This window comes from Phocoena phocoena, chromosome 9 (genome assembly GCF_963924675.1).
Source record: "Phocoena phocoena chromosome 9, mPhoPho1.1, whole genome shotgun sequence".
NCBI lineage: Eukaryota > Metazoa > Chordata > Mammalia > Artiodactyla > Phocoenidae > Phocoena > Phocoena phocoena.
Window position 1 is genome coordinate 21,317,742 of NC_089227.1, and position 18,471 is coordinate 21,336,212.

At 37.0% G+C, this 18,471-nt stretch overlaps 1 protein-coding gene across 2 annotated transcripts in view; it reads right to left on the reverse strand.

The window, feature by feature from the left end:
• MAGI2 (membrane associated guanylate kinase, WW and PDZ domain containing 2) overlaps positions 1–18,471 on the reverse strand; it is a 1,334,711-nt gene that overhangs the window by 334,554 nt on the left and 981,686 nt on the right. For both annotated transcript variants that reach the window (XM_065884282.1, XM_065884281.1), the window contains exon 7: positions 6,420–6,477. In XM_065884282.1, the coding sequence (XP_065740354.1) occupies positions 6,420–6,477 (58 nt within the window). The remainder of the gene's footprint in view (positions 1–6,419; positions 6,478–18,471) is intronic.

The following is an 18,471-nucleotide window of genomic DNA, read 5'->3' on the forward strand; positions in this document are numbered from 1 at the left end:
GAAAAGACCTTCAGGGGAAGACAAGGTAACTGGTATACAAGATAAATGTTGATCATATTAAAATGAATCAGCAATGGGGAAATATCTTACAGCATGAAAAATGCTCTCTAATCTCATGTAAGGGCTTGATGAGGGGCATGTATCCAGATCTTGACTGGATGGTAGTGGTGAGAAGGGAGATTGGACATGAGACTTCACTTTGATTTGAAAGACTCATAATTTAAAAATATTTGAGGGACCCTGACATAAAGCATAAAAGGAAGTCATAAGCTTTTCCACTGATCTGTGGTTGAACTGTAGTATTAAGAAAGTAGATCAACAGCCAGTTGAACTTTATATAATACAAGTGGGTAGTACAGAGTGGGTAAATAAGAACTACCAATTACAAGCAATCAGAAATGCTACCACAGTGTAAAGAGCACGTATGTTGAGCTAGGAGATCCCTCACAATGAAGCTTGACTGCTTGTCTTCTCCAGGCTGAAAGGAGGGATGCCACATACTATGACCTTGGCCTCGGTCAGCCAGGGGGAGGTAAAAAGGTAAGTGTAATGACTTAGCCAAAAAGAACCAATTGTCGTTTGGTTAGAAATAGAATACTCCACATTTATTTCAATGTCCTTATTCCTTTCAGTAACCGATTTATACTTGTTTAACAAATATGAGAAATACTTTATAAATTAAACAGCTTATAATAGTGTAAAAACATAGCTACTCTACTAAAAGGTCTTTCTCAGCTCTACATGCATCAGACAGCTGCAACCTTACTAGCCATATGCCCATTGAGAACTCACTTAACTCCTCAGAGATTTGGTTCCCTCATTTGTAAACGCTGTGATCATCATCTGGGACAATGGACGTGAAAGTAGCTGAAAGTTAAAATAGTGCCTCAAACATCACTATCGTTATTATTATCATCACAACTCCCCAACTGTATAAGATGGCACGTACCAGAGATAATTACAACAAAAATATCTTCTCTGGGAATTACCCTGAAACCTCAACCCCTCTGGAAGCCATGGAAACACCACACTCTGCGGTCCTTGCTTCATCATTTTCAGTTGGCTTATGGAATTACAATAAATGCTATTTTTAAAATTCAATGTGGCACACTCTAACCGTGAGATTAAGTTATATGTTTCTTACAGATCAAATAATTTCCCTTAGAATTGTTCACTGTTGGGGCGTATTTTACCGTGAAAGAACTGGCAAAGCAAGTAGTGCCAGAAGGAGAGTCCTTATCTATGTCACTGGGATACATATGATAAAATACAACTAACTAATATTTGTTGAGCACTTCCTACATACCTGTGTTAAGTGCTAAACACCAGCTGTGTGATGAGACTGCCTAGATTCATATTCTGGCTTTATTTAGTACTTGTAAAAATATCTGTGTCTCAGTTTCCTTATCTATAAAATGGGGATAATAACACAGACTTCATAGTTTTGGTTGTTGTTTTTTTTGTTTTGTTTTGTTTTGCTTTGTGAGGATTAAATGAGTTAGTATATGTAAAGCACTTAGAATACTGCTGGGCACATAGTAGGTGCACAATAAAAGTTCTTCCTCTCCCCTCCCCTCTCTCCTTTCTCCTTTCTCTCTGGTCTTCATCCTCCTCCACTTCCTCCTTCTCCATAATCTGTCTACTCAAGGTCTCACAGCTAGGAAGCTGCAGGGCTGGCATACTGTGAAACGCTGCAGCCCATACTCTTGGCCACTAAGTGATAATAATTGACATGACCAAATGCTACTGACAAAATTTAGAGCTCACTTTAGATTAGAACATCACCGAGCAAATTCATCAGCAGTGCACTTCAGTGTTCTATTACACAAATCTGTTAAGCTGGGGAAAGGATTTCTTTGTTAAATAGCTGTTTAAAAGCAGCAAAACAGTATGCTAGTTTTTGAAGATTGAAGAAAACGTTGAAAGTTTGAAAAATTAACTTTCAATATAGAAAAAAAGATTCTCTAAGAACAAGCAAGATTTCAAAAGGTATTCTTTTATGTTGATTTCTAATTGGAAGTGTTTTACATTTATGCTGACTTTTCAAAAATTCTGAAGTTAGTAAGCATTTTCTTAGAATATTTAGAAAACTACTCAAAGGCATGAAGGAGAGAAACATTCTTAAGATATGCAACTGAGTTAAAATCCTCTCTAACCACTTTCCAACTTGCTACATCATGACAAATACTCATCATTAACCATGAAACGAATGCAATTTTCCTTTCACATTTAATGTTATATTGGAGATATTATACAGTATCTTTCATACTTTCTGGAACTGCACACAAGTAACATTTCATAGTAGCAGATGTGTGATATCACATGAAAACTTGTAAAACCTTTACATGAAAATCACATCTGTCAGTCTCCACTATTATTTTCACGGTAGTTGTATGGTTTGCTTCTCTGTCTGTGCCAGCAAAGGCAGCTTTGCATGAAAGCTGTCCCAGGAAATTGTGTCTTCTGGGCTAGCTAGTTAAGCAAATTGTATAACTGCCATTGAAACCAAAATGTAACCCAGCAGACATAATTTCACTAAAGAGGAGAGAAAGACACATTTGTACAAAAGTCACAGCTGTTCAACTCTACATTTTGCACTTTTTTCATTAAAGAAACTTCCCTTTCTTTATGAACAGTGACAGTTACATTTCTAGTTAGCAACTTTAGGACTTTGTAATACATTGCTAAGTGCTGTACTATCAAGGATTTAGTGTCAGGAAAACTAGAGCTAACCTCTTTCTGCATCTACATTGAGCAGAAATGTGGTCTGTCTGTCCTGTCTTCAGATGAAATAAGGAAAGATGTTGAGTATGGCTCACTGTTCTCTAAAATAAAGACCCGCGTGGCTGTCTCTATAGCTCCAAACGAGGGGCAACGTCCCTACATTGAGACCCACATAGTATAGACTCCTTTTCATTCAGGACTTGCTAGTCTTACTCTTGGGGGCTGTGGTGTCCAGGGCCACTCTCAAGGCATGGGTAATGGAGCTGGTGGCTCAGAATGAGTGAGTTAGAAGCCAGCCTGATGGGGCTGTGCACAGCACGGCTCCCACTGTCGGAACCCTCCTGTGACACTACTAGAGTGCAGCCAGGGAGGAGCTGTTCTCTGGGGACCCCTTATTCTTCTCCAGTGACGAGTCCCAGAAGCCTGGTCAGACCATCATGTGAGGATTATGAACACTACATTTATGGGATGCATTTTGAGGAAGACTTTGGAGCCTGGGCTCTGCAGTCACAGTGCCTGGGCCCATTCCTCTCAATAATGTGTGAAGCTGGGTAAGTTACTCAACTTCTTCAGCCAGAGTTCCCCCATCTGTCAACTTAAGACAGTTTACCTCATTACACTCTAGAGAGGATTAAAATGTGCTTAAAAACTGTTGAGCTCTTAGTCCGCTTCATGGCACATACTGAACCCTCAGCAGATGTTAACTCTTTTGATGACATGATACTTATATGGTTATGATGATAATTTTTCTAAGTTTTAAATATATTAAACCTATAACCTTAAAATTGCATTTGGCCAGGACAGAATTATGGCACAGTAAAGTCACCAATAAATAGTGGTCAAGAATGATTCCATCCAGGTTTTCCAGTTTCAAGTTGTACAGACACTTTCCTGCTATTGACTGCTGAAATCCTACCTGCTTGTCTGAGGCTGGCAGGAATGAGTGTGTGTGCAACTGTGCCAGAGACACAAGGCTGATTTCAACCTGACGTGCCCTGCTGATGATAGAGAGCCCACCCCACAACTTCCTCTCCCAGTTGCTGGTCTGTGTGAAGAGTAACTGACTGCTAAGTTAGACTTCCAGTGTCCCTGCACAGGCTTTTTTGCCACTTGGTAGGAAGGTGGAATGTTTTTCGTATTTTGTAACCAGATCTCTAATTGTGTAATTGGGTATGTAATTAAACACCAAAAATGATAGCTCTACAGAGAACCCACTATGTAATGTAAACATATAATGTTTACAAGTTGAGGTATTTTAATTATTTTCTTCCAAAAGACATTTCTAAGAAATATTGGCATAGAGTTCTACTTAAAATTATCTGGAGGTTTGGATTATCTGTCTCAATTTTTTGATTGGTCTGATATACACACACACCTAACTGTTGCTATTGGTATACCTTATGGAATCATGTAATGGGGAAAAAGCCATGACAAATAGTAGAACTGGATGTAGTCTGAAGGAAGTTAAACTATTTGACTCACTATGACCTGTATCTAAGACCTCACAATCACCTGAAAACTAAAACTATTAAATATGTTAGTCTGATCTAATTATATAAGATATAACTGACTAAATTACAAATAATTTTCTTACTATGGTGATGATACATGAAAAATGAAGTGAAGAAATGTAGAAAGAAATGTAATTTAAGCAAAAACAAGTACAAAGCAAACCATGTGAAATGTAATGTAATGAGGACCATTTTCTTTTAGGCTTATAGCTAATGTCCAATTCAATAATTAACTACCAGCAGCAGATCTTTACTTGAAGAACACACGCCTCAATGATCAAGAAGGTAGGAAGCATTGCTTTCGGTCATGTGGGTCTCTCACCTCTGTGACAGTTAGACAGAGAAAGAAGGTTTGACTTAAATACTGTTTCTCACATTGGAAAGCAGCTGAGGACATGGAAGAAGAATCTGAAGATTTCGAATAGGGCAAAGGGTCAGCAAACCATGTTCTGCATGCCAAATTTGGCCACCTGCCTGTTTCTGTTAACACAGTTTTACTGGAACATACTACACCCATTCATTTAAGTGTCACCTATGGTTGCTTTCAAGCTACAACAGCAGAGCTGAACAGTTGTGACAGAGGCCATTTGGCCCCCTAAAATATTTGTTATCTGGCTCTTTATGGAGTTTGCCAATATCTCAACTTAGGAGAAGAATCTTGTTCAATGAATTCTGCAAGAGAGTGTATTAAAGATGAGATCTGGTATGTCACATACCTCCATTCTCTTTCCTTACATGGAAATATCTTGGATTTCAGATATAATAGGTTTAGGCAAGGGACAGTCTAATTCAACAAATTAAGAGAAGGTAGCACTTATTGAAAATCTTTAATGTTGATAAATTTAACCAGGAGCTGCAGCTACATTATTATTATTAAAATATATGTGTATTTTAATTGATGAGCAATGTAGTAGGAATAGGAGCCTTATAACTATTTACAAGTGATTTCCCTTTATTTTTGCAATTAGTGATACCTCCATGTACATATCTTAATTTTTGCATCTACTGAGCATCTACACGATGTTAGAGAATTAGATACTATGTTAGAAAATTGCGTTTGGCAAAGGAAGTGAATTCACCTTCACTGGAAATGACTGACTGTGGTGCCAAAATTGGGGCTTTTCCAAATGAAGATGGTGGGTCAAACTATTCAAGACAAGTGTTCATGAAGGAGATGCCCAAGGGCAGGGAGCACACAGGTCGTCCTCATCAGCACCTCTCCAGTACAGAGAAGGGCCTGACACTTCGTAAAAGCTCAATAACAATTTGAACAGTTTACTACAAAAATAATTTAGCAATAATGCCATTAGTCTGTCATCCTCTACCATCTAGATTATTATTGCTAAACAGAATATGATTGGAGAAAACAGAGTTAGATCTTGATGGAGAGTGAGAACATCTTCAGTTTTTCAGCCTCTGCATTTCTTGGGTATCTGGTTTTGTTATTCACCCAAATAACATTAACAACATGACACAATAGATAAAAAATAAAAATTTCTCTATCAGAAGAGGGGTTCTGGAAAAGTAAGTCACGTATTTAACTTTTGAAAATTATGAATATTATTTGATTTTCCTAAGAAAAAAATGTGTATATGACTGAATCCCTAATAGGGGCTTTATCCTGAATAAAAGGATGCATAGAGGGGTAACTCATATTATGCTAAGATACATACAGTAAGGTAATGAAACCTCCAATAGATAACATAAAAGTCCAATCTACAAAAAAAATACTCTTGATTTAAAATGAGGCCTTAAAAGAGAAAAAAAAAAATCTTAATTTTATTTCATCCCTCAACTGGAAAGTATGGTTGCTTCATTTAATTGACTCTGAAATCTGGTTTAATAGAGTATCTCTTTTACACAACTAGTCAGCTCCCAACATTCTGATTGCAAAATGAAGGGCATTTACTTTGATGTCTTTAATTATCACTCATTTAGGGGACAGTGTAAAACACATTTTTCCAACTGGTGTTTTAGAATCATGAGTCAAAGGAAAGGAATGACAAATTAGCCAGCTGGAGAGCAAGAGACAGCTAGCTAGTGCTGCTAGAGTCTTCGTGGGTACTTCAAAGTAAGACGACAAAGGAATAAAGGGACTGTTAGCCACACAAGCTCAATAAATGAAATACTAACACAATTTCACAACACATTAATAACAAGTTAATATCAAACTTAGAGACTTACTCAACATAATAAGTGCCATATATGGGATCATCGATTTTTTCCCAGCCATATGGAAGCTCTGAAAAATAAAGAGTTATTTCTTTCAGTAAGTAACAGATAACACTATTTCTAATAAAAAGTAATAAAATTTAATTGTTTGTGGATTGCAGAAATAGTCTACTAAAGTGGAATAAAGCATTCAGAGTCAGCACCAAATTTCAAATGCATATTGTAGGGACTATAAGAAGCACTGACTTGAAAATTGGCACTTAAAACACAGAACTCTCTTCTCTGCAGATGTACTGCTGGGTCTAGCTGTTTATCCCACGCCAAGCAGTAGAATGGCACGTTATGTTATCACCACTCAAGGTAATACAGAAGGCAAATCGCTTTCCTGAAAGAGCGTACAGTTTTCTCATTTATTTGTATTGTTAAAAGGAGCATTTCAGGATGAAGATCCTATTTTCAAAATATATTTCTGAGAATAGCAAATTGTTTCTGATGACTGAAACAAAGACATTATACATTCTCAATTGACACCCCACTATTCGAGATGGTTAGCTTGCTTTTCTCTCTCCATGGGTCAGAATTTGAATATCGCCAATAAACTCTTTGGGTATATTTTTGTATAAAGTCTAAAATTCTAAACACACTTTCCTTGACAATATGGTTCATATTTTCAATTCTCCACAGCAAATTTTAATAAATACACGTTAAAATATCAACAATACAATAAAAGCTACTTTAAGCAAAAACATGTTATTTGAAAACCAGGCTTTGTGTTATGATACTGTTTCCAAATACACTAAGCCTTTATAATTATTAACTCCTATAAATATGAAGAATATTCTAGTTTTCCTCATATACATTAATAATACATATATAACTTGAAATCTAAGTAAGATATATTGACATGCTCTAAGTAATATGTTTAAATGACACTTAAAAGTTTTATTTTTATAAGTAGTAACACATTTTCACCATAGAAAAGCAGTTATAAAAGAAAATTAGAATCACCTGCAATCCTGCTATCCAGAGATGTGTGTGTGTGTGTGTATAATTTTTAAAGACACTAGATCATATAGTGCATATTATTTTTACAGCCTAGTATTTCTACCTAACAAAATATCAAGGGCATCTTCAACATGAATGAGTGTTACTGCAAAATATCACTTTTAAAGTGGACAGCAGTGGTGTGGGGTGTGGCCAGAGCCTGTGTAATCTCACCAATCTTCTATTATTGAACATTTGGGACTTTCCAGTTATATATCATCTGTGTTGGACTTACTAAAGCCTAAATCTTTCATCATTTTCCCAGTAATTTAGTTATGATAAATTCCTAGAGGTAAAATTTCAGATTAAAGGGCATGTACCCTTTTATGGCTTTTGATAAATGTATATCTATATTTATATCCAAGTTGTTGCCATCCACTCACAAAAGAGAACCAATTTATAACTTCACTGGGAGTTTATAAATTGACTTTGTTTCTCTGTACCATCAAATTAAATACAGGTCCATAATTCCTCATCCAAAACTTTTTGGGACAGAGAGGTTTTGAAATTCACAATTTTTCTGATTTTAGAAGGATAACACGAGGCAAATGCATTCTGTTCCAAAACACCTCAAGCAGAGTCTGAAAAAGCACCTTATAATTAAAGCCATGAGTATTTAAGCAGTCCAAACTATGTGATTCTCACTAAGAGGCACAAAAAAAGGACCACTTCACGTCAGTTAGCACTGGTCTGCCAGCATGTCCAGGTCAGGTTACCTTTTGCTGCCAAATGAGTATAAAAGGCAGTTTTTAGAGCTTTTGAATTCTGGATATGCAGATAAAATACTGTATATCATTATTTTAAAAATCAACAAAATTGTTTTTTAAATAGTATCTCATAGTTGTTTTAATTTGCCTTTCTTGGATTTCTAGTTAGTTTCAACATTTTTTATTTGTTCATCCTTGGGCAACTGTTTTTTCTTTTGTACATTTCTTGTTTTTATAAAGCCATTCATAAGAGTTTGTTTTTTATTTTACTTGTTAAGAGTATTAGTCCTTTGTTACATATGTTGCATATATGTTTTAAAGAGTTCGTTTAGATTTTAATTTTGTTGAACATTTTCTTCAACACAATTGTTTTTTTGTTTGTTTGTTTGTTTGTTTGTTTTTGGCAGTACGCGGGCCTCTCACTGTTGTGGCCTCTCCCATTGCGGAGCACAGGCTCAGCGGCCATGGCTCACGGGCCCAGCCGCTCCGCAGTATGTGGGATCTTCCTGGACTGGGGCGCGAACCCGTGTCCCCTGCATCGGCAGGCGGACTCTCAACCACTGCGCCACCAGGGAAGCCCCTGTTTTAATTTTTGATTGGTAAATTTCTCAATGTTTTCCTTTATGGCTTCTATCATTGGAGCTTAGCCTAAATACTGAAGAAATTTTTCAAGTTTATTTATTTTTTTTAAACTATAAAGTCTAGGCTATGCCTTGGTTTAATAATTACAATACCAAATTGTGAAGCATCTTAAGAAATTTTTCTGTCAAAATGATAATAAGAATATTACTGAGTATTTACTATGGTCCAGGTACTGATGGATTTTCCATGCACTAACTCATTTTATCTATACAACTCAGGATTTAAAAACCCTGTACTTTGGTTCCAGAGACCTTAGCCAATTCAGATATCAATTTAGGCACTCTGCTTAATACAGCATAAACAATACTTAATTTAAACTAATGAGAATAACTATCCAGATGATGTTTACCAAATTCCCCAAGCTACTGGAGAATTTGGCTATTAAAAAGAAAAATCCATTTGACAAACATCTACTGAGTGCCTTTTACAAGTAGCTTAAGTAAAAGAATATACAGAGGACAAGAATTGATATTATGAATATTTATTATTAATATGACTGAATACATGGATTCATATATATAATAGGTTTAATATCACCTGATGAATATAATATGTAAAATAATAATATTTAATAATTTTCAGAGTAAAAGCCTAACATGGTTAGTTTTATGAATACTAGTCCTACTTCCTAACGGCACTGCCAAATGGAAGCATTTCATGGTCAAATTTTTTAAAATTATCTTTTACAGTGTAATCTATTCCTTCACTTATTCCTTATCTTTGGCTTTTTTTTTCTGAGTAAATTACTAATGCTAAGCAATGTATCTCCGAAGTATACAGTTCACTGATTCTTTATATCTGTGGATTTACAGTGCCAAAGGTTCTGGAAACAATTCATTGGCATTCTTTCCCATTCGCCATCATGAAGTGTTCATCAGAATTTAGGGGGAATCTGATTTGCTTTTCATACGATATTAATATAGTTTGTTTGCGTACTTCATATTTCCAAAATAAACTATTAATTCATGCCTGAACAAAATTATATATTATAAATATTTATACCTTAAGATGAACTATTAAGTGTTCCTTGACTCACAATTTGAGACAAAATGATACACTGTAGCTCTAACCTGTTACAAAGAGCTGTCATTCATTTCATTTACAAGGTCTGCAGAGGAGTGATGGATGAATGTTACAAGAAACAAGTAATAGAATACACACACTGGCTCATTTGTAAATATGACAGAATAGGTATAAAAATCTACAACCAATGCTTAAAATGGTGTATGTGTGTGTGTGTGTGTGTGTGAACATATACAGGAATGTGTATGTGTATGTATATATGTTTGTGTGTATGCATGTGCATGTATGTGTGGACATGTGTTTGTGTGTATTCCCATTAACGACATTCTTCCTGAGTGGCAAAGAAAAGCCAAGTCATAAAATAAATTCTTAAGATTAACTGAAGAGTATGCATGTATATGATGAAAAATTAAGACAGTTAAGAATCATCTTTCACTGTGAAAAATTAGCTATCTGGACTTCGTTTTTAAAAAGCAATTGCTTCTTTTTAAAATTAAGCTAACAAACGAGAAAAAAGAATTTCCAATTTTGTACTATTTGCCCAGTCAAGCCAAGTATGCAGCCAGGAACTCTTGGGTCCTGGGTTACTTAGAATACTGTATTCAATAATACCTGACAAATTTGCAGATGATTAAGGTCACACTAATGAAAGCATAACCTATACTATGCAACAAAGAAAAATAAACACTTGAGATCAGCAAGGTTAATGCTGTATTAAGAACTGCTGAAACTGAGATTTTCTTCAGGCCATGGAACCATGGGGAAAAATCAGTGATTAGATATTCCTATAGTGATCCACTCTGTAAAAGTCTGTGAAAATGTCTAGGTTAATTTGTAGTCAGTCATATAAGCTTCGTAAAACTTTAATAGAATCAAAAATTAAAGAGGTATCTAGTTCAGCTTGGATTCTGCCACAGCCACCATGCTCTTCTTTTTATTTACTTGCTCTGTCCAATTCTTATTTATTTGTTAGGTCCATTTTTGTTGCAGAAAACTGGGACTCCTTTATTAGCTCAAAAAAACATTTTTCAGGCTACAGCTGGGCAACTTGTACAATCCAAGGATAGTATTCCTTATGGAAATGGGACCCAATATTGAAAAGCTATAAGGAACCTAAGATACACTATCTCACTACTTTGATCTCTGAGTTTCCCAATTCTGTACCCAGCCTCCTCCCCTGCATCCACCCTAATTCATTAATCCAGTTCGTTTTCTTCAAAATAGATCCAAGTTACTTAGCCCGGCAGATCACTATAATGGCTGTCCTCAGGTCAAGAACCCACTCACATATTAAGCAGGTATGGCTGGCAGCTGTGCCCCATTTTTTGCCACATTTGGCAAACACAAGTGGAGGAACATTCTAGAAAATAACAGGCCAGTACTCTTCAAAAGTGTCAAGGTCATGAAATAGAAAGAGTGACTGAGGTATTGTCACAGTGTGTAGAGGAGACCATGGAGACACGAAGAGTAAATGCAGAGTGGGATCTGGATTAGGTCCTGGACCAGAAAAAGGACATTAGTGAGACAACTGGTAAAAGCCAAATAAGACTTGTAGATTAGTTACTAGTCTACATGAATGTTAATTTCCTGACATCAATAATTGTGCTATGAAAGATGTTAATATTAGGGGAAGTGAGGTGAAAGGTATGTAGAAAACGCTTTGTACTATTTTTGTAATTTTTGTTTCTAAAATAATTTCAAAATGAAAAAAAAAACTGAAAAAAGCTACTTCACCAACTCTCACTATTGAGTAGATGACTTCTACTCACACTTTATTAATATCCAATCAGATACATATAACACTGAATTAATTTGGATAGTGTTAAATTTTTAAACAAAATGAGAATGTAGGATTTCTGCATTTTTAGTCTTCTTTTATATTATGTTGACTTTTAATAGATATTTCCAAGAAAGTAACTTTTAATTTTGCTATATTACCTTTTTTTTTCCCCCTGTTGCTTATCTTTCTGCTCACTGGAAAAACTAAGTAAATGCCATGTTCATGTTTAAGTGTTACTGCATCTTGAATCCTAGAGATACAAATTCAGTAATATGAGTTCAAAATCTGCAGTCCGGTTTTGTTCCTTTCCTGGGGGGCAGCATCTTGTATGGGTCATAGCGTGGGTTACTTTAATTCATAAAAGTTGTGTGAAGGCCCATCCTGGTGGGCAGCTTAAAAAGCCAGGAAGGTGGACCAATGTAGAAAGCATACTAAGTACTAAGATTTTGGAGACAGGAACAGGGACCAGAATGGGGGACCATTTCCTTCAATCCTATGTTATTTTATTTGGACTTGCTTTCTTTTTTTTTTTTTTTTTTGAGGTACGTGGGCCTCTCACTGTTGTGGCCTCTCCCGTTGCGGAGCACAGGCTCCGGACGCGCAGGCTCAGCAGCCATGGCTCACGGGCCCAGCCGCTCCGCGGCATGTGGGATCCTCCCGGACCGGGGCACGAACTCGTGTCCCCTGCATCGGCAGGCGGACTCTCAATCACTGTGCCACCAGGGAAGCCCTGGACTTGCTTTCTTAAAAAAATTGAGTCTCTTGCTATTGTGCTTTAGAGGTGATGACATCACAAGAGAACATAAGAAACATATAAAAGTTCCCTAGGTAGAATAATATGCAATACAGTGATAGCTACTACCCATATTAAAATCTTTTCCTACAATTTTTATTAGATTTTTGCTGTATACATAGTATATTAATTGGGAATTATAACTAAATTTCCCTGGAAAAGTCATTTAACTTTTGCTCCCAAGGAGTATAATTATAAAAGTAAATTCTGAATTCATTCTTCTTTGTAACAAAATCCACAAAAGAATATGTTAATCACAGTCACATTTCCCTACATAAAGAGAGAGTTGAGAGTGTATACTTCCAGACCTTTTTCTGTGTCAGGACTCAAATTTGCTCCTATTTACCAGAGAATTTTATTCCATTCAGTCACAAAAATAAACAATCAAACAAAACAACAAACTTTAGAACCTAAAATTGAAAATAAAAATTGTTCCTGTATGTTCTCTTTTTCATCTTCCTCAGAGAGTGTCTACATGCAAGAGCACAGACCCAGTTGATATCATGGAAATATAGGCTAAGAAGTCTTCATTCATGGGCCTGGGTATAGGAGTCTTACTATTTTTTACAGTGGAAAGGAGAACTAGCTGATCTGTATTTTACAACACTGGCATTTAATTCATGTTACCATGTGGATTCAGCCTGAGTATTTCATTACCCCAGTATTATAATGGGTTTTAAAAGTATTAACCACAATTTCGCGGGCTTGTTGTTGATAAAACGTACAAGGGCACAAACAAATTCCAACTAAATTTATTCCTTAATGTATCTTACCAAATTTGAGTAGAAAATGTATAAGCTTTTTCTGACAGATATTGATATATAAAGAAATGTGTGCTCAATATTCAGGGGCCCTTTTCTACCTGGAAAAAAAGCTGTCAAATATAAATGTGAACTTTTGCAATGTTCACTTAAAGATGACAGAGTAATATATTTCAGACGGTGACAAGAAGTGGTGGCAGAAAGGCATGACACAAAAAAAGGATGCTGTCTGGTAAAGATTCAGAAAGAGTCATATTTGGTTTAAGTCTGCAAGCTGTACTAGAAAGTGAAAAACTGATGAATCTAGTAGGTGTTTATTTTTGGTTGTTGTTTGGTTTTGTTTTTTAAATTCCTAGAGCTTTGGAGAAAGGTCTGGCCATAATGAAAGATCTGGGAAACAACTATATGTTAGGACTTCAAATATACATCTCCAGTTTCCTCTTAATTTCTGTAAGCCCGTATTAATCCATCTATTGATCTATTTATCATCACCATCCACTTAAGATCCTTTATTGAAACATGCCGGGCTCTTATACTGTAAAGGCTGATATCTAAATTTTAACCTCTCCACTTACCCAGAAAACCATAAATATCCACTAAGAGAACATAAATATCCACTAAGAAACCATTTATAACCCACATCTACAACATAATTAGGAGAAAGAAAATACTATGCACTTGAAAAGGTACATGTAGGTAGAGACATAAACACCCCAATCTAGCAGAACCAGCTCAAGAGCCCATTCTGGATCAGAAACTCAGGTAGAGAGTGTGCAGAAAAGAAGAGAGGGAGGAAGGAGCCTAGGGGGTGGAAGAACAGACAAAATCACCCTCAGAAAGATAAAGTCCTGTCCTGAATTGGAAAATGCTAACAGACATGGTTGATCAGAACACAGCTACTGGGGAACTGAAAAAAAGATGTTTGAAAGTGAGCAGAATGAGAGAGTCTTACGAAGGCGCTTCTTAAGGAGAAGAGGGAAATGATGTTGAAAGAGGAAATGGCCCATGGAAGTTTGGTTATGATAGGAAAGAATCATGAGGTAAGAATCACAACTTCTGTTGTGTCTGAAGAAACAAAAAAAGAATCATAAGACATACAAACTATTCCCTCTGCCAAAAAAAAATATATCATCTACTAAAAAATCAGTACTTCACAAAATAAACAGAAGAGGGTGCTCATGGACTAAGAATGTAGTAATATACCAAACTCTTTTATTTTTGATTATACAAAACTGTTATTGCCGGTTTAGGAAAAAAATAAATAGAAAGTAGATAATATTCATAAAGTTATTATAAGAAATCAGAAATGAGAGTCAAAGTGATATGACTAATAAAAAACTATTATCCTCCTTCAAGCATAAACAAAAGCACAAATGAGAAAACTGTAATGAAATCTCAAGATATTTTCAAACAAGCATTTATAAATATAAAACAACATTTTGAATCAGAAATTTAAAAGTTCAGAAATGGACAAAGAACAGAAAGATAGAAGAGTTGACTAAAATGAGAAAATTAAAAAAAAAAAAAGAATCTTTGAAATTAAAACTAAATTACAAGGTGCCCAAGAGAGAATCAATTCAGTTGGAATTATAATAAGAACCACTGAGGAAAGACATGGCAATAGGCAAGAGAACAAAATGAAATCAACAAATAGTAAAAAACAATCAGAATGAAGTCATCCATATAGAACACAGGCAAAGATAATCCAGTATATGTATAATTGGAATACATAAAGACAAAAATAACAGAACTAATACTTAAAACTACAATCCAGAAGAATTTCCAGAAATAAAATAACTGCATATATTTCTATATTGAAAGGCTTGCCCAAGTACTTGGAACATTGTCCCAGAACAGTCAAATCCAACACAATAGCTATCAGTTAGTCATTAGACTTAAATTATAGAGGAAAAACTAAAAGGTAATGAGTTCCTTACAAAAAAAAAAATCAAGTTGATATCACATCTCTGGAATAACATACATAGCTAGACAATAATGAAGCAGCATTTTAAGGAATCTCAAAGAAAGAGTGAACCAAGGATTTTATATCCAGTCAATCAATAGTATCAACACACACACACACACACACACACACACACACTTAAAATATGCAAGAGGGACGCTGGTGGGGGACTTTGATGACCAAGCAGATGGGAGGAACCCCTGAGCAACCTGGTAGGATGTGGGGTGGAGTGAGGGGGAGGAGAAGTGGAGGCCAGATAGGACCGGCACCCCTGAGGGGTGGCTTAGAGGGGAGGAGTTCCCTCACATAGAGGGACCCTCAGGGGGCTCGGAGGATCTGGGGAGGTGTGGAGGGTGTTTACCCCACCCATTCAGGCCCTGGGAAACCTGCTGGGTTCCTGGGCCTGGTCCTCCATTCTCCGGGGCCCCCTCTGGGCCGTGTTGGTCCTGGGGCATAGGAGGGAGGCAGGGGGAGAAGAGGAGAGGTGGATGGGGAAGGGACCTCAAGGATCGGAGGATCAGGGGAGGTGCAGAGGGCATTTCCTCCACCCACTTGGGCCCTGGGAAGCATGCTAGGCTCTTGTGCCTGTTCCTCAGTTCTCTGGGGCCCCCACCAGCTGTAGGGGCCCTAGGGGCATAGGAGGGAGGGAGGAGGGAAGAAGAGGAGAAGAGGCTGATGGGGGGGCCCTCCAGGATCAGGGGATCAGGGGAAGCACTGCAGGTGTTTCCCCAGCCCACTCGGCCTTGGGAAGCCTGTTGGGCTTCTGGCTCCGGTCCACTGCCTTCTGGGGCCCTCTCTGGACATGTGGGTCCTAGTGGCATAGGAGGAAGGTGGGGAGAAGAAGACAAGAGAGGGACTCTCTGGGATAATGTGCCTATGTTTGGGTAATGCACCTAGAGTTTCCCCCAGTGAGCCCGCTGGGGTCCTGGACCTGGTCCTGCACCCTCCAAGGCCAGAGGCACTCCTGGGCCCCTCCTGCTGCATTGAGCCAAAGCCCTGCCCCCTCAGGGCCTTTTCTGGCCCTGTGGGTCCTAAGCATAGGCCCCACCCACAACCCAAACTCTGCCCCGCCTAAGCCACGCCCCCCACAGCCAAGGCCTTTTCTGGCTTTTTTTTTTCCCTCCTCTTTTTTGCTATTGTGGTTCTGTTTTACCTTCTGGTTGTTGTTTCATCTATATTTTTATTTTTTCTGACATATCTGTTAGTTTTCTAATCTTTATTTTTTACTTTTTGTTGTTATTGTTCTGCTCCTTTTTCTCCTTTTTCCTTTTATTTATTTTTTTTGCTTCCCCACACAGCTTGTGGGATCTTAGTTAATGAGCTGGGGGTCATACCTGAGCTCCTGCAGTGGGAGCTCTGAATCCAAACCACTGGAATAACAGACAACCTCAGACCCCAGGGAATATTCATTGGAGTTAGGTCTTCTGGAGGTCCTCATCTTGGCACCAAGACCCAGCTCTACCCAACAGCCTACAAACTCCAGTGCTGGAAGCCTCAGGCCAAACAACGAGTAAAACAGGAACACAATCCCACCCATCAAAAAAAAAAAAAAAAAAAAAAAGAGAGACAACAAAAAAATATGTCACAGGTGAAGGAGCAAGGAAAAACCTACAAGACCAAATAAATGAAGAGGAAATAGGCAACCTGCCTAAAAAAGAATTCACCGTAATGATAGTAAAGATGATTCAGAATCTTAGAAATGGAATGGAGGCACGGATAGAGAAAATACAAGAAATGTTTAACAAAGACCTAGAAGAACTGAAGAACAAACAAACAGAGATGAACAACACAATAACCAAAATGAAAAATACACTAGAAGGAATCAATAACGGAATAACTGAGGCAGAAGAACGAATAAGTGACCTGGAAGATGGAATGATGGAAATAACTTCCAAGGAGCAGAATAAAGGTAGATGAATGAAAAGAAATAAAGACAATCACAGAGACCTCTGGGACAACAGTAAACACACAAGCATTCGATTTATAGGGGTCCCAGAAGAAGAAGAGAAAAAGTAAGGGTCTGAGAAAATATTCAAAGAGATTATAGTGGAAAACTTCCCTAACGTGGGAAAGGAAATAGTCACCAAGTCCAGAAAGCACAGAGTCCCATACAGGATAAACCCTAGGAGAAACACACTGAGACACATATTAATCAAACTAACAAAAACTAAATTCAAAGAAAAAATATTAAAAGCAGCAAGGGAAAATCAAAAAATAAAAAACAAAGGAATCCCCATAAGGTTATCAGTGTATTTTTCAGCACAAACTCTGCAGGCCAGAAGGGAGTGGCAGGATATACTTAAAGTGATGAAAGAGAAAAATCTACAACCAAGATTACTCTACCCAGCAAGGATCTCATTCGGATTCAACTGAGAAATCAAGAGCTTTACAGACAAGCAAAAGCTAAGAGAATTCAGTACCATCAAACCAGCTTTACAACAAATGCTCAAGGAACTTCTCTAGGTGAGAAACACAAGAGGAGAAAAAAGACCCACAAAAACAAATCCAAACAATTAAGAAAATGGTAATAGGAATATATATGTGGATAATAACCTTGAATGTAAATGGTTTAAATGCTCCAACCAAAAGACACAGACTGGCTGAATGGATACAAAAATAAGACCCATATATATGCTATCTATAAGAGACCCACTTCAGACCTTCACTTTCAGTTTGAATGTGTCTGAAAGTGAAGGGATGGAAAAAGATATTCCATGCAAATGGAAATCAAAAGAAAGATGGAGTAGCAATACTCTTATCAAATAAAATAGACTTTAAAATAAAGACTGTTACAAGAGATAAGGAAGGACACTACATAATGATCAAGGGATCAATCCAAGAAGATATAACAATTATAAATATTTATGCACCCAACAAAGGAGCACCTCAATACATAAGGCAAATGATAACAACAATAAAAGGGGAAATTGACAGTAATGCAATAATAGTAGGGGATTTTAACAGCCCACTTACACCAATGGACAGATCATCCAAACGGAAAATAAATAAGGAAACACAAGCTTTAAATGACACAATACACCAGATAGATTTAATTGATATTTATAGGATATTCCACCCCAAAGTGGCAGAATATACTTTCTTCTCAAGTGCATATGGAACACTCTCCAGGATACATCATATCTTGGGTCACAAATCAAGCCTTGGAAAATTTAAGAAAATTGAAATCGTATCAAGCATCTTTTCTGACCACAACACTATGAGAGTAGAAATCAATTACAGGAAAAAAACTGTAAAAAAACACAGATACATGGAGGCTAAACAGTGTGCTACTAAATAACCAAGAGATCACTGAAAAAAATCAGAGAAATAAATAACAATACATAGAAACAA